General features: G+C 47.8%; 3 protein-coding genes across 3 annotated transcripts in view; 1 reads left to right on the forward strand and 2 right to left on the reverse strand.

The window, feature by feature from the left end:
• Positions 1 to 1,581, reverse strand: part of Fbxl13 (F-box and leucine rich repeat protein 13) — a 143,697-nt gene extending 142,116 nt beyond the window's left edge. Inside the window, exon 1 of the mRNA XM_013350411.2 lies at positions 1,507 to 1,581. Within this exon, the coding sequence (XP_013205865.1) occupies positions 1,507 to 1,581 (75 nt within the window). The remainder of the gene's footprint in view (positions 1 to 1,506) is intronic.
• A 540-nt stretch (positions 1,582 to 2,121) lies between these two features.
• Armc10 (armadillo repeat containing 10) lies at positions 2,122 to 11,945 on the forward strand. Its single transcript, XM_005358354.2, has 6 exons — positions 2,122 to 2,424; positions 3,425 to 3,573; positions 5,025 to 5,159; positions 5,875 to 6,051; positions 10,827 to 10,898; positions 11,617 to 11,945. Exons 1-6 carry the CDS (start codon positions 2,292 to 2,294, stop codon positions 11,869 to 11,871), a joined length of 921 nt encoding a protein of 306 aa, XP_005358411.1. The 5' UTR covers positions 2,122 to 2,291; the 3' UTR covers positions 11,872 to 11,945.
• A 1,664-nt stretch (positions 11,946 to 13,609) lies between these two features.
• The window catches only part of Napepld (N-acyl phosphatidylethanolamine phospholipase D), a 39,952-nt gene continuing 38,444 nt past the window's right edge, over positions 13,610 to 15,117 (reverse strand). The window contains exon 6 of the mRNA XM_026784651.1: positions 13,610 to 14,685. Coding sequence (XP_026640452.1) covers positions 14,551 to 14,685 — 135 coding nt within the window. The 3' untranslated portion in view covers positions 13,610 to 14,550. The remainder of the gene's footprint in view (positions 14,686 to 15,117) is intronic.

Consider the following 15,117-nt stretch of genomic DNA (forward strand, 5'->3'; position numbering starts at 1 on the left):
CAACTAGCAGGTATAGACCCAGCAGAAATTATAGTGCCTTTTACTACTGAAGAAATAAAAAAGTTATGGGAAGACAATGCATGCATCCTAGTGCAAGAATCTGCTTTCATGAACTGACAAAACTAAGCACAAGACCCCTACTGCACCTGCTTGATGCATGAGCAGAGGTGAAAGCCTTCTCAGGATAAACTCTGGGGCCTGCCCCTATTTAACATGTTAACAAATACTTCAAAAGTATCACCAGAAAGGAAGGACTGTGCCAAACTGCTCTTTCTTCCTTTAGAGTTCCTCTGCTCTCCCCAAGAAGTTATTTGCTGGAAAGTCCACTGCATCACCCACAACCAACAGCAACTATTTATTTACAGACAAAATAGAAGTTGCCAGACTTTCTCAGCTCCCTGCACGCAGGAGAATAAAACCTTGTATCCAGAACCACACTGTACTCCCGAGGCAGGGCAGAATGGTGGATCTGTGGTGACTGGGGGTGCTAGAGAGGGAAGCCCTGCTCCTGCAGCTCTGATCTGCTCTCGCGGCCAGAAGGGACCTACAGACCACACAGGGAATATATGTTTTTCCCAACGGTATCCTGAAAAAGACGGAAAGGAAATTGGACTCACTTAGGGCTAGATGATGTCCTTCCAAACAACCCAGTGGGGGATGCCAAGGCCAGAGATTAGGCTCTGCTTGCATAAGGCCACAAGGATGCACAGTCTTGAACTTCTGGTCTCCCCTCTCCCAGAGCCAAATAAAACCACTCATAAATCCACCACACAACTGAGAAAAAAATTTACTTAGTTACTGAAAGAAAAAGAAACTTCAACTTTAGGTAATGTTAGAAAAAAAAGATGTATGTGGTGGGTTACCAATACTTAAAGATGGAACTTTGAAAGCCACAAGAAAAAAAAAAGGTATACATATAACCCCACTATGAAGACACTTAAATTGAGGGCCTTTCCCTTCCAAAGCCACCATTGTCCGATCAGGTGTGTTTTACTCTCTATTACAACACCGCTGTTTTCGCTTTTAATAAATGCAGTTTTGCTTCACACAGATGTACCCTGAAACTCATTTCTTTGCCGAAACCGAGATCCCAGGTTCTGCTGTGTGGTGAGCTCTAAAAAGCTGTGTCAATGGCAGTGATTCTTCTTCCCTCCTGCTGGAAGCAGGGCTAGGCAACCCTTGTTCTAGGCTCGCCGCCCACGTCTTGCTCGCTCAAGATGCTCTTTGTAATACCACTGTGCGTCTGACACGCCTTCCCTTGCTCCGAGGTTCCCAACCCCAGGGCCCTGTGCTCTCTCGCGCGGGGGAATGTCACTTTTTTCTCGCCTTTCTTCTCATTCCCACGCCTGCGTTAGCCATCCTCACCGTCTGGTCTTCTCTAACCTTTCCCTCCTTCTCGAGTTACCCAAATCCCGCTCCTTTCGAGGGCAGCCCTAGGAATCTCCTCGTCCCTCCCGGGCATCTCCCCGTGTCCTGTGTGTGTGAAAGACTCCGTCGCTCCAGTACCTCACAGATCTGAGGGATGTATTTGTCCCTGAAGTAGTTCCTCAGTTTAGGGGTGGCACAGCGCAGTGAAGACATGGCCCGAGGCCGGCCTGAGATGCCGCGGTCGGCTGAGCCGGCCGGCCGCGTCGGCGCGTTGCTCGGCAACCACGCAAGGGGGGGCGGGGAGCCGTGCAGTCCCCGCCAATCAGGAGACGGGAAAAAGAGAACTTTAGGGGAGGGGGCGGAGCGAGAAGGGGAGGGGTGTGGTGTAGCTGGGCGGGGCAGAATGCGAAGGGGCGGGGCGGGGAGGTCGTAGCTGGGCGGGGCAGAGGGTGAAGGGACGGGGCGGGACGAGGAGGGGCGGGGCGGTCATAGCTGGGCGGGGCTAGAAGCCAGCCTCGCGTTGGGAGGTCTGGGTACGAGAAGGAGCTGCAACTGCGACCGCGGAGGGGGCGGGGCAGACTGAGAAGGGGCGGGGGGATGAGGGGAGGGGCGGGTTATAGCTGGGCGGAGCAGAGTAAGAAGGGGCGGGGCGAGGATGGGCGCGGCGGCCACAGCTGGGCGGGGCTAATACGGATGGGCGGGGCTAGAGGCGAGCCTCGCGCGTAGCTGTCCGGGTACGGGAAGGAGCTGCAGCTAGGACCGCGGCTCTGTGCATCCCGCCCTCCCGGTGCAAGGCCGGGTGGGTGGGCTTCCGAGTTTAGCAGAGCGACTTCCGGGAGGCGGAGCCTCAGCCCGGTTTCCTCTCTCCGGACCCGAGTTGGTCCCGGCATCTCGGTTCCCCGCAGCTCGGCGGCTGCAGCAGCATGGGAGGCGCACGGGACGCGGGCTGGGTGGCGGCGGGGCTGGTCCTGGGCGCCGGTGCCTGCTACTGCATCTACTGGCTGACTCGGGGCCCGCGGCGAGCACGCCGCCGCCTGCGCCCCTCGCGGTCCGCAGGTGAGGCGATGGGCGGGTCACAGGCTCGGGGCTGCAGGGCCACTCCGAGCTGCGTGGGCCGGGGGGTGCCCTGGGCGCTCACGGGTCCCTGAGTCGCATGGGAGGACGTGGAGGAAGGCTGGAGGTTGCCTTGCTTGGGTCCGGAGCCGCTTCCCTGCCCCCACTTCTTTGTTTAAAATAAGAGCTGAAAACGTTGCCCCGAGTTTTCTGTTGTTTCCTCGGGCTTCACAGGAGAGAACTAAGATTTCTCCAAGCCATGTAGGTTGCCTATTACTTTAAAATTTGTACTGGGGCATTGTGTTACCAAAGAGATGTCCCTGGCTGCGAGTATGTCACTGCTGGGCCTCAGGCCTAGGCTGAAACTTAGCGTGTAGCCCTGGGAAAAAGGGATCCCTGCTGTGCAATTCTGCTGGCACCTGCCTTGGGGAGGAACCTTGAAGCCATCCTCAGCATCCTGCAACTCGGACTTGTAGGTTCAGTCCTATGGTAATTGGGACATTGTCCAACAATTTGCTACGCATTCTAAAGGGGTCTTTTAGGTCTGGAAAACAATTTGAAATAAAATCTGCCGACCAAAAAACCTGCCTTCCTCAGAGGTAGAGAAATGTATTTTTTAAAATTTATTTATTTGTTACGTATACAATATTCTGTCTGCGTGTATGCCTGCAGGCCAGAAAAAGGCACCAGACCTCATTACAGATGGTTGTAAGCCACCATGTGGTTGCTGGGAATTGAACTCAGGACCTTTGGAAAAGCAGGCAATGCTCTTAATCGCTGAGCCATCTCTCCAGCCCCGGAATGTAATTTTTTTTATTAAGTAACTATTAAAACATTTTACCGGCACCATTACATGTAATCTGCTAATGCCATTCTAAAGGCAGAAGCCATTCTAAAGGCAGAATTCTCACCTCTGGGTATATGCAAATTAAGTTGCCCTTAAAAAGCAGAACACCTCATTGATAACTTTTAATGACCTTCATGTGGCTTTCTTCTTACGCAGAAGACTTAACCGATGGTCCCTATGATGCTGTCCTAAATGCTGAACAACTTGAGAAACTCCTATACCTGCTGGAGTCGACCGATGATCCTATAATTGTTGAGAAAGCCTTGGTCACCCTGGGCAATAATGCAGCCTTCTCAACCAATCAAGTAAGTCTCCTCTTTCCAAATGCAGTTGTGGTTCTGGGCGTTCAACTCTCGGTATGTCTGTACCTCACTTACGCTCACAACATTATCGGCTTTTTTTTTCTTCTTCATAAAAATCACACCCAAATAATGAAATTACAGGAAGTAATCTCTGAGAAGCTGGATGCCAGCATCGCTGTAAGAGCTGGGTAATAGCATCGTAATAGTTCCTAGCCAACAAAAAGCAGAGTTTGCATAAAATAGTAAAAGCACCTTACATTTAAGTATGTGTTTTCATTGGATAACCGACCTCGCTAGAGTGGTCTGTTGTAGGTGATCGATCCCTCAGCCAGCGATAACCACCAAGGCAGTGTAAATGGCTAAGACTATAGAGTTTAACGTGAATGCTTTTTCCCTTCCCCCTCAGGGAACAAGTAAAAACAATTTGGGTTTTTTTTTTCAACAATGCTTTTGTTAACATTGTCATCAATACAGATTTATTTTGAGCTAAAAAAAAAGAATTTTGAATGTTTTACCATTAAAAAGTGATACACATTTGAGGAAATATATAGGCATTTAAGGTGATTGTGCAACCTATACATGTATCAATATACAAACTGCTCCACACAAACTGTGTGTGTCAGAATAAAGGGAGATAGATAAATAAAGTGCACTGGCAACATGGAAAACCAAGCATGGTGCCACACACTTGTAATCCTGGCACTGGGGAGTCAGTGACAGGGAGTCAGTCTATGGAGCTCGCACTTTTTCTCTGAGTCCTAGAAAGCCACACCGGTGATGTTCACGGCATACAAAGGGGCTTCCCACATCACTGGCCCCAACCGATCCCAAAGACCCAGATAATAAACATTGTTTCTCAACCAATAAACATAGTTACTTTTGACTTCTGTGTTTACTGCTTTCAGCAAGGGACACACATGCTTTATCCTGGTTTAGGGGCAAGAATGTATATAACTTAAGATAAGACTGTAGCTGTGCGTTAGTTCAGGTTGTAAAACTAACAACCAACTATTCCATGGGAAATCCAAGGCAAGGTTGGTAGTTACATTATTCTCTTAAAAGCAGGTAAAACAAACAGTTTAAGTACACACTAGGCTAGCAGACTTAAGTGACTTCAAGGTTTATTATTAACTTTGGCTATGAGGTCGAGCAAAAATTCCAGTCTTGGAATATAAGAGATATTTCAGAATATTGCATCTCCACACTTGTTGAGTCCCAGCCAATGAAAGAAATGTCTCCAAAAAAAAAAAAAAAAAAGTGAATGACATTTTGAGGAATGGCCTCTGCACGCGCACACTCACATAAAGACTGTTTCTGAACAGGAAGATTTGTGTATGAATACACAAATAACATTTCTCTACAAGTGATTTATTTTAGTTGCATTTCTGTGTGCGTGAAGTTCAGCCAAAGGTTGCATATTGAAGTTATGGTCTATTTTTTTCCCTCTCTCTTAGGCCATTATTCGTGAGTTGGGTGGTATCCCAATCGTTGCAAACAAAATCAACTCTCCGAACCAGAGTATTAAGGAGAAAGCATTAAATGCACTAAATAACCTGAGTGTGAATGTTGAGAATCAAGTCAAGATAAAGGTAAGTTGTCTGAAATAAAAACGCATGGGGGTTGTCTACACAAAAGAGGAAGTAATTAGTGGGCGGTGAGGACACTGTCACAGCGTGAGTGACTCTCAGCTCAGATCTCCTGTGAGGACACTGTCACAGCATGAGTGAATCTCAGCTCAGACCTCCAGTGCACCTGTCCGTCCCGCCTACCCTCACCATCAGCTGCAGAAGCCGATGCTTATCTCAGAGGATGGAGAAAGCTGGCTTACACGTGGAATGTAGAACTTGAAAACGTGACCTCTGGGGACACATTTGGAGTGTCTCACAAACGTTAGTACAGGTGTGTTAGGCGGTCAGTTGATCGTTTCTTAGAGCTTAAATTTTCTTACAGTTTTGACAGCATTCAGATTTAGTGATGATTTTTTCCTATCTGGAAACTCATGCATGATATTGAATACTGCCAGTGCTTCATGGCTTTTTGCAGTGGTGAATAGTATAGAAACTCACATACCTGCATCTCCAGAAATACGGAAGTTAATTTTGCTCTGCTTGCTTTTGGTTCTCAGCACAGCGCCAGGTCATTAACAAAGGCAGCTTAGCTAGAATGGTCACCAGAGTCGGAGGGCCTGACATAAATGTCCCCTGTTCTGAAGATCCAGTTCCTGAGCTCTGCTCTGCCCCGCAGAAAAGCAGCATTCAGGTCCTGGAGCGCCCGAGGTGCTCAGTCGCTCTCTCCTGCCTGCAGGTGTATGTCCAGCGAGTCTGCGAAGATGTCTTTGCGGACCCCCTGAACTCTGCCGTGCAGCTGGCCGGGCTGAGGCTGCTCACAAACATGACTGTCACCAACAACTACCAGCATCTGCTCAGCAGCTACATCACCGGCCTGCTCCACCTGCTGCTGACCGGGAACGGAAGCACCAAGGTAGGGAGCGCAGCGGTCGGTCCTGTGGGCCGGAGAGCCGCTGCGCCAAGCTCAGGAGACTGCATTTCCCGTCCACGTGCGGTGGTGCAAACTTCTTATCCCAACACTCAGGGGTGCGGAGGCAGGCGGAGCTCTGGGAGTGCTACCTAGTCTACATTATGAGTTTCAGGGGGGAAAAGAAAGATTGGGATCCCAGACTGTGTATTTCATCCCTGTGAGGTTCCCCTAAAAAGATAGTGGTGCCTTTAATCTCAGCACTCGAGAATGAGGCAGGTGGATCTGTGTGGATTCATGGCCAACCTGATCTGTAGAGCAGATTCTAACAGGCAGGGCACATAAAGAAACCCCGTATCCAAAAGATAAGAGTGTAGTCCACTCAAAGGTGTATGAAAAATCCTCATAGACGCCCAAGAAAGCCTTTTGTCTCCTCGCCCAGAATCGCAGACCATGTGAAGCTCTTGTGCTGTGTCTTGGGCGATCATTTGATTTTCTGAGAATCAGGAAAATCATGTTCTGGGACCCCTGTCGTCCTTTAACTAGAAACAGGAACCGAGTAAAGGGCTCTGAGAAATAGTGACGTAAGCTGCAGCTCTTACCTCAGTGCTGACAGCTTTTTAAATCAGCGTACAAAGTAATGGGTTTTATTGTCTGTTTTTATGTATAGTTTTTTGTTACTCCTTGTCTTAGGGTTTCTGTTGCTGTGAAGAGACACCATGGCCACTACACCTCTTATCAAAAAGAAAACACTTTATTGGGGTGGCTCTCATACAGTTCAGAGGTTCAGTCTATCATCATGTTGGGGAGCATGCAGACATGGTGCTGGCTACATCTTGATCAGAAGGCAGCAGGAAGTAGACTCACACTGAGCGGTATCCTGAGTATGGAAAACTCCCAAAGCCCGCCCCCGTAATGACACACTTCCTCCACAAGGCCACGCCTCCTAATAGTGCTACTCCGTGAGATCATGGGGCCGGTTATATTCAAACTACTACATTCCACTCCTTGGCCCCCATAAGCTTTTAATATCATAGTACAAAATGTATTTATTCCAACTTCAAAAGTCTTCGTTGTCTAGTACAGTCTCAACAGTGTTTAAAAGTGCAGAGTTGAAAGTCTCTTCTAGGATTCGTGAAGTCTCTTAACTGTAATTCCCTATAAAATCAAAATCAAAAAACAGATCACACACTTCCAACACATAATGGCACAGGAGATATATTACCATCCCTAGACACAGGGAAGGGGGCACAGTGAGGGAAGTCAGACCGAAAACCAGCCGGGGGATTCCACACTCTGCGCCTCCATGTCTGCCGGTCTCCGACTCCGCTCAGCTGTGTTGACTGTGTGACTTACCTCTCTGGCCCTGGCTCCACTCCCTGATTCCAGCTCTCCTTGGCGGGTATCCCTCCAGCATCTTGGGGGCTCCAGGACCTCGACCTTACAGTTTCACACAGTGGACACCCCTGACACTCGCCTGGCCTCCGTAGCTTTCCTTCGTTTCAAGGCGCAAATAACCCAGCCCCTTCTATTAACCCCAAGCTGCCGAGTTGTGCTCCTCACGGGGCTGAACATGGCCCCCTTGTTCAACTACCATCTTCACCAGCTTTCTGTCCTTCACCACCTAAGCTTGGCTGTCGTGAAACTCGCTCTGTAGACCAGGCTGACCTCAAACTCAGAGATCCGCCAGCCTCTGCCTCCTCAGTGCTGGGATTGAAGGTGAGCATCACCACACCTGGGAGCTCTAGGCTTCTTTAGTTCCTTTTCACAGCTGATCCTGCCCTGAGATCGTCACGCCCTTTATCCCATTGTTTAATCTGTTTATCTCCTTGAACACAGGATCCAGCTCCATCCCACTTCCTGGTGCCCCTTTTCTCAGTCCGCACGTTTTGTATTTTTCCTTGCTCAGCTTGCTCCTTTTCTTTATAAATCTTCATAACCACACAACAGGGTCTGTACTCGGCTGTTTTGAGAGTTCCTCTACCTATGGAATTAATTCAAAATTCTTCACCTTAGCCTCAGGCAAACTGTTCAGACAAGCCACCATCTTCACCAAAATATCACAGGACCAATCTCTAGGCAATATATTAACCTCCTGAGGTGGCCCCCACAGTTCATGGTATCCATCACTCCCAGCAGCACCGTCTTCCATGCTGCTACTAGAACGGTCCACTAAGCAGTGCGTAAAGCATCCTGTTCCTTTCCAAACCCAGATGAGTATCTGATGTTATTTTGGGGTTACCAGGGTATAATTACAGAAGAGCCGCACTTTAGCCTAGGGTTTCTGAGGTGTTATGTGTGGGTGGTCCCAGACACGGACAGGTGTTCAGAATTAAACCCTTGGCAGTACTGTTGCAGCCCCAGACTGTCTCCAGCCCGGGAAAGCGCCTTCCCTCTGTGCTGTGACTGCTATGTGAAAAAAAAAAACACCTCTCCCTTGACTGTCTCTGCAGCTTCTTTACCCGGAACCCAGGAGGAACTCTTAGTTCAGAGCCAAGCTCTGGATCTGTGTATATCTGTCTCAGATCTGGCTAGTAAAATTTACCACTTTGTTAGAGATGACTCACATCGGGTTGTTTTGTTTTGTTGGGGGGGGTGCTTGTTTGGTTGTTTGGTTGGGTTTTTTTGTGGTTTTTTTTTTTTCCATTGCATTGCCAAGAATTTTTCTAGGGTAGAAAATTGAAGTTTTGATGGGAACCTGGTCATCATGGCATTGTTTCTCCATGAAAGCTGAGTATGAGCGTGAAGTTCTAGCTGGAAAATGCCTCTTGGTATAGCCGTCCATCTGCATGTGTCTGTCATGGATGGTCCCTCGGTAGGTGTCCAGCAGAGGGACTTTTACGGGCCTCTTTAGTTTGTAGTGGAATTCTCACTGCGCTGCGTGATCTGTGTTTGCACCCTGACTCACAGCAAAGACAGGTACTGTAAAGTGCTGCCTGTACTGACCAGAGAGCCAACAACCTAAACGTCCCGGATAAACACAAGGTGGTGTAGGGGGCAAGAAAGGAAAAGGGCGGAACTTGAAACCGTAGTGCATGAATGCGCTTAACCTGTAGAGGGTAGCACGGTTCTTCCCAGGCTCACGGTGATCTGTTGTGCAGCTTCTGTTCCTGTTCCCCTGCCGCAGCTGCACTGACTTACAGCCGGGCGCTGCCCTCAGCGTCAGCTAAGATCCTGTGGTAGCTCACAGGGAGTGCACTGCAGGGGCAGAGGTCACTCTTGCTTCTCGGCAGCCGTCCCCACTTTGGGGCAGGAGGGCCAGGGGCATAGGCTTCTGTTTTCACCTTGTTCTCTTCTGCAGTTTGACATTTGATTGTGATTTTGCATTAATTTTACAAATTTTTAATTTGGGGGGGGAGGTTTGTTTTTGGAGACAGGGTTTCTCTGTGGAGCCCTGACTGTCCTGGAACCTGCTCTGTGGAGCCGGCTGGCCTTGAACTCACACGGATCCACCTGCCTCTGCCTCCTGACACTGGGACTAAAGATACACACCTCCATACCCACATGGTCAAACTGAGGTTAAGCAAAGTTTATCACCTTCTCCTTATAAACACCTCCACATGTGATCACAGAATTGTAGGCATATGGCGCACTGGAAACTCTTTTTCTTTGTTTCCCTGTATTTGGAATGTTCTCGGGCTAAGGGAGACCTTAGGGATCCCAAGTTGGTTCCCACCGCCCTCTCCCCAGAGTCCCAAAGTCAGTGTGTGCTGCCTGTCTAAAAAGTTAGAAAAAGCACAGCTAGGTTCCTTCCTGGATCTGGTGAAAGCAGATTTGTTCTTTCCTGGTTTTAGTGCCCTCCTCCTCCTCCTCCTCCTCACTTTAATTTCAATGGTCTTGTAGAAAGTGGATTCATGTTTTTCAAAGAGACATTCTGAGGCTGGAGAGATGGCTCAGCACTTAGGAGCATGTGTTGCTCTTACAGAGGTCTCAGTACCAAGCACCCACACAACCATTGCTAACTCCAGAGGCTCCATTGCCCCCTTCTGACCTCTGCAGGTACTGCACACACATGGTGCATATACATACAGTCAACCATTTATGCACATAAAACAAGTCTAAGGATTTTTTTTGTTTTGTTTTGTTTTTCAAGACAGGGTTTCTCTGTAGCTTTGGTGCCCATCCTGGAACTAGCTCTTGTAGACCAGGCTGGACTCTAACTCCCAGAGATCCGCCTGCCTCTGCCTCCCGAATGCTGGGATTAAAGGCGTGCGCCACCGTCGCCTGGCGAGTCTAAGGATTTTTAAAACATTCTATTTAATTTCTGACTTTTCAAAAATACGTAATAAGAATGCTAGCACTTTAATTAGCCTTTAGACCACTTTCATATTGCTTCCTAATTAAATGATCATAAAGTATTTTTCACATTTTAAAAAGATAACCTCCAACAGTTCTGGGTTCAGGTGAGGACCCAGTCTCAATGTCTGGGGTGAAGTGCGATCGCAGACACCACTGATCTCTCTGCCTCTGGCCTCCTCATGCACACACGTGCGTATGTGTGCACACAAGCACAGACTCGGAAAGAAAGGAGGTGACTTACGGTATTGGAAGACATTTGCTGAGCTCTTCCTGCCTCCCCAGCATCTGAGACAGAAGTGAGGTAGCTACTCTCAAACAGGTGCCAGGGGTCAGAGGAGCCGAGTGGAGACTTCACAGACAGAGATGCATCCAGGCTTGGAGGTGCAGACGGGAGTTTGTGGGGTGTCGGGGAGTTAGAAGACAGCACCCTAGGAAGAGGGTTGTACTTGCTGATCCAGTAAACCCAGCCTTCTCGCCGGCAGGTCCAGGTGTTGAAGCTGCTTTTGAATTTGTCTGAGAACCCAGATATGACAGAGGGGCTGCTGAGTGCCCAGGTGAGTAGATCACCTGCCCAGTTTGTGCATGGACACACACACAGAGATTGGACGGATGGAGCTAGGAAGGTCTGCCTAGAAACACTCATGCTGTGGGGTTGGTTTACCGTTCCTCCTATATATTAATTTGTGTTTACTGAAACAAGCATATTTTACTTTTTAAAACTATCTTTAAAAACCCTTTGCATCAACTTTTTCCATCGCTGCTCCATTTGCAGTCCACAGTATCCTTGCGTCTATAAATCTGGTCTGGTTTGCGCACATCTGCCTCAGCATTTGCTGAGACAACAGTGTCGAGCCGCCCACCCGAGTGTGCTCGATGCTGGGCAGAGCGCACAGACCAGCAAGTACACAGTGCTCTTCCTCATGGACCTCAAACCTGTAACCAACGAGCAGTCACTGCAAAAGCAGGGTCGTCCACTCAGCCCTGGTCCCGCACTGCGGGGGTGGTGATACTGGTTGCACTGACGAGTGCTTACAGAAACTGCATGGATCCTACAATGGTTGGATTTTCAAATGTCTGCTCTCTGGGGTCCCAAAGAAATCTTACCTTTTATCATGAAGCACAACCTCATTTCATGTGTGACATGGGTCTAGAAGCTGCACGGGTGTTAGTGAGTTAGCAGCTGGGGCTGCCTGCCCCAGACCAGACTTCTAAATGGAAGCTAGTCAATGCTATTTTACAATACAAAATGACACTCAGTGTTTCCTCTTTCAGGTGGACGCTTCCTTTCTTTCCCTGTATGATGGCCGAATAACAAGTGAGATTCTTCTCCGGGCTCTCACGCTGTTTCAGAACCTAAACAACTGCCTCAGGGTGGAAGGCTGCTTGGCTGCTCAGCTGCCCTTCGCCAAAGGTTCATTGTTTTCCCTGCTGTATGGAGAAGACTGTGCCCAGAAGATGAGGGCGTTAGCTCATCACCACGATGCGGATGTGAAAGAGAAGGCTTTGGCAATACTGCCGAAATTCTGACTGGTTGCTCCTACTGTTTCTCTCTCTCCCTCTCTGTCTCTGTGTGTGTGTGTTTTGTTTTTCAAGACAGGGTTTCTCTGTGTAACAGCCCTGACTGTCCTGGAACTCGCTCTGTAGACCAGGCTGGACTCTTAACTCACAGAGATCCACCTGCCTCTGCCTCCCTGAGTGCTGGGATGTTAAAGGTGTGTGCCACCACCACCCGACTGCTCATACTTTTTCTATGAGTGATGCAGTCTTAAGTCAGCACGCAGGGACTTATTTTCCACCTTTCTTTAAAAGGATGGTTTCAGCTGATGGAATTAAACAATAGAAGTCACCTTTTGTTTCTAACATAGTTCAGGGTGAACAGCTGTAATCCAACATGACTTTCAAAATTTGAAAAAAAATTTTTTTTTTTTGAGACAGGCTTTCTCTGTGTAACCATGACTCTCTTGGATCTCATAGACCAGGCTGGCCTCGAATCCCCAGAACTCTCTTGCCTCTGCTTCCTGAGTGGTGGGACTAAAGGCGTGCGCCACTACAGCCTGGCAAAATTTTGAATTTTGGGATAGTTGAGATTTGGGGCGGTGTGGGGATTGGGCAGGATCTACAGGCGACATCTACAAATACTTAAGTCGGGAACAGTCAGGATGGGAGTCACTCCTGGGGCAGAGGTTTAGTTGGGTTCATGGACTAATTTGCTCTTCAGGTTTATTTTGGATAATTTTACTGTTATCAAGTGAATATGAGATTGAACTAGAGATATTTACTGGGATATCTGATGGCTCCCCCACATCGAATCAGTGGCCTTTCTCTGTATAGTCCTGGCTCCTGGAAGTGATTGGCAGTTGCTCACGAGGCAGCCTGAGGTGCTGAGTGGAGACCAGAACTGCCACAGCGGGCTCTGGGCCTCGGTGATCCCCGAGCTCCGCTCCACCCGCCCCCCCTGCCCCGTACCGCTCACAGGCCCCTCATCATCAGAGCGTCCCCTCCCTTCGGGTCAGTCAAACTGTATTCCCTTCTCCGGGGAGCATGTTCTCAGCACCCCAGTAAGGATGTGTCAGATGCTGGAGAGCAATCCAGGTTTCCACCCCCAGGCAGCTGGCTCAACCAAGATGGGAACGGGAGAGTCTGACTGGAGTCTATAGAAATACCCCTGAAATGATGTTTTTAAAAGCTGTTGTAAAACAACGTACCGTGGTCCTGTGTGTTTTGTAACAATGAGAAATGCATTTATACATAGAACATTTCTAGAATGATGCGTAAAACTTGTGATCATGGGACTGGGCTGTGGGCACATTGGATTTTTCTGTGTGTGCCCATTTCTACTGTTTGAATTTTTTTACTGAGCCTAAATTATATAATAATTTTTAATAAAAAGAAAAATGCAAAGATATACAAAATTTCTTTACTTGACTAAAATTAATATATATCTTTTCTAAATTTTTTCAAACTTATTTGTGAGCTTTTTGCCTGTATGTATGTATGGGCACAAGGTCAGAAGGCGTTGGAACTCTAGTAGATGGTTGTAGCTACCATATGGATGCTGGGAACTGAACCCAGGTCCTTCTAGCCACTGAGCCATTTCTCTGAGCCCTATAAACATTGTCAGCTGTCTTTTCAGATAGTTAATATCTCAGGAGGTGTAAGTTTGATGTCTTTGAGTTCAGCCAGGTTCTTCCCTATGTGGGTCCATTGTGCCCTTGTGCTTGGCACTGAGTGTGTAAGCTGAAGCTCCACTGTGTGTGTGTGTGTGTGTGTGTGTGTGTGTGTGTGTGTGTGTGTATAAAATGGAAATGAAGAAAATGAAATTTAATTCCAAGTGCATGATGTATTCACATTTAGGATGTGTGAAATACTTCGTTGTGGTTCCGGTGTGCCGAGCAGAGTGTCTGACTTTGGAAATTTAAACTCCCCTACATCTCAGACCTACACTGTTCCCTTCGCCCATCGGCTTTGACCTGGGGCGCAGCTGTGTAGGTGCTGCCTTGAGATGCTCACGGGTGCACAGGAATGTGAGCACCCAATGCAAGGAGCTTCTTTCCACTGTAAAATGATCATTTAGCCCAAACACCTACATTCTTATGCTGAACAAAATGAATCCCTTAACACTTGGCACAGAAGCTACTGTTTCCTCCTGAGACAGGGTCTTCCTGGTAGCTCTGGCTGGCCTTGAACTTGTGACCTATCTGCCTCATCCCCTGGAGTGCTGGGATTGTAGATGTGTGTCACCAAGGCCAGAAGCTCATCCTGACAGTGCAATCTGAAGGCTCACTCTGCATGTGGAAGTCACGATTATCATTTTATCATATGAATATAGGAAAGGGCTGTGTGTCTAAACAGTCTAGGTAGGTAGGGGAGCTCCACTCTTCTTGAGAAAGCCCTGAATCACAGAAAAAAGAAAGGAAACTTTAATGTCATTTTTCACAACCTTAGAAATTCTACTACCACTAAAATGTAGTGTTTTGCTAGAAAATAATGTATTGCAATGTTTGTGTCATTGGTGTTTCTTTAAGTCTACAGTGGACAGTTCCTTGAATGACCCTCCCTGGACTTTCACAGTTTCTGTGAGTCTTGGCAGTTGGCAAATTAGGATGCAAAACAAAACACACACTTGCGGAAGTTGTTTCCACGTGGAAAACGGCGTAATGTTCGCGAGTTCTTAGTCTTCTCGTTTGTTTTCCCGAGAGTCCCATTTCATGTCTCTTCAAACGCTTTGTCGTCAGTATTCAAGTATCTTGACTCTCCGTGCTTCAGGACAAAGAAGTCTTCACTCTGAAGTCCATATCTCTCTAGAGCTTCCTTCAGTTTCGCTGGAGGCTCTAAGTAGTGCTGGAGGGACAGGGAGGAGAAGGAAGACTTACAATACAAATCCTTGAGAGCTATTCCAGATAAGCATTCAATGAATTTAAAACACCAGTTCCTTTAAATGAACCATTAGCAAATATGTCTTCTTCCACAATGGAAGTCACTAATTACAAAGCCACTGTCCACTATGAGAAAGATAATCTTCTGTATACATCCAAATGTCTGTGTATGCGCTGTGGTGTCTCCTTACATCACACAAAATCCGACCCAGATTTTACATAATACAATTGCAGTTTGGCTGGAGTCAATACCAAGAAATGATACTAGAAGACTGTATGACAGTGCATGTAAGCATGAGGGATTCTATCTGTGTTTGTATGGACAAGATGGCTGAAGAAGGCTGTCACCCCTAAAGGTTCCCTTGTCAGAGGATGAGAACAGAAAACACAGTGCAGT

Source organism: Microtus ochrogaster, chromosome 26 (genome assembly GCF_000317375.1).
Source record: "Microtus ochrogaster isolate Prairie Vole_2 chromosome 26, MicOch1.0, whole genome shotgun sequence".
In the NCBI taxonomy this organism is placed as follows: domain Eukaryota; kingdom Metazoa; phylum Chordata; class Mammalia; order Rodentia; family Cricetidae; genus Microtus; species Microtus ochrogaster.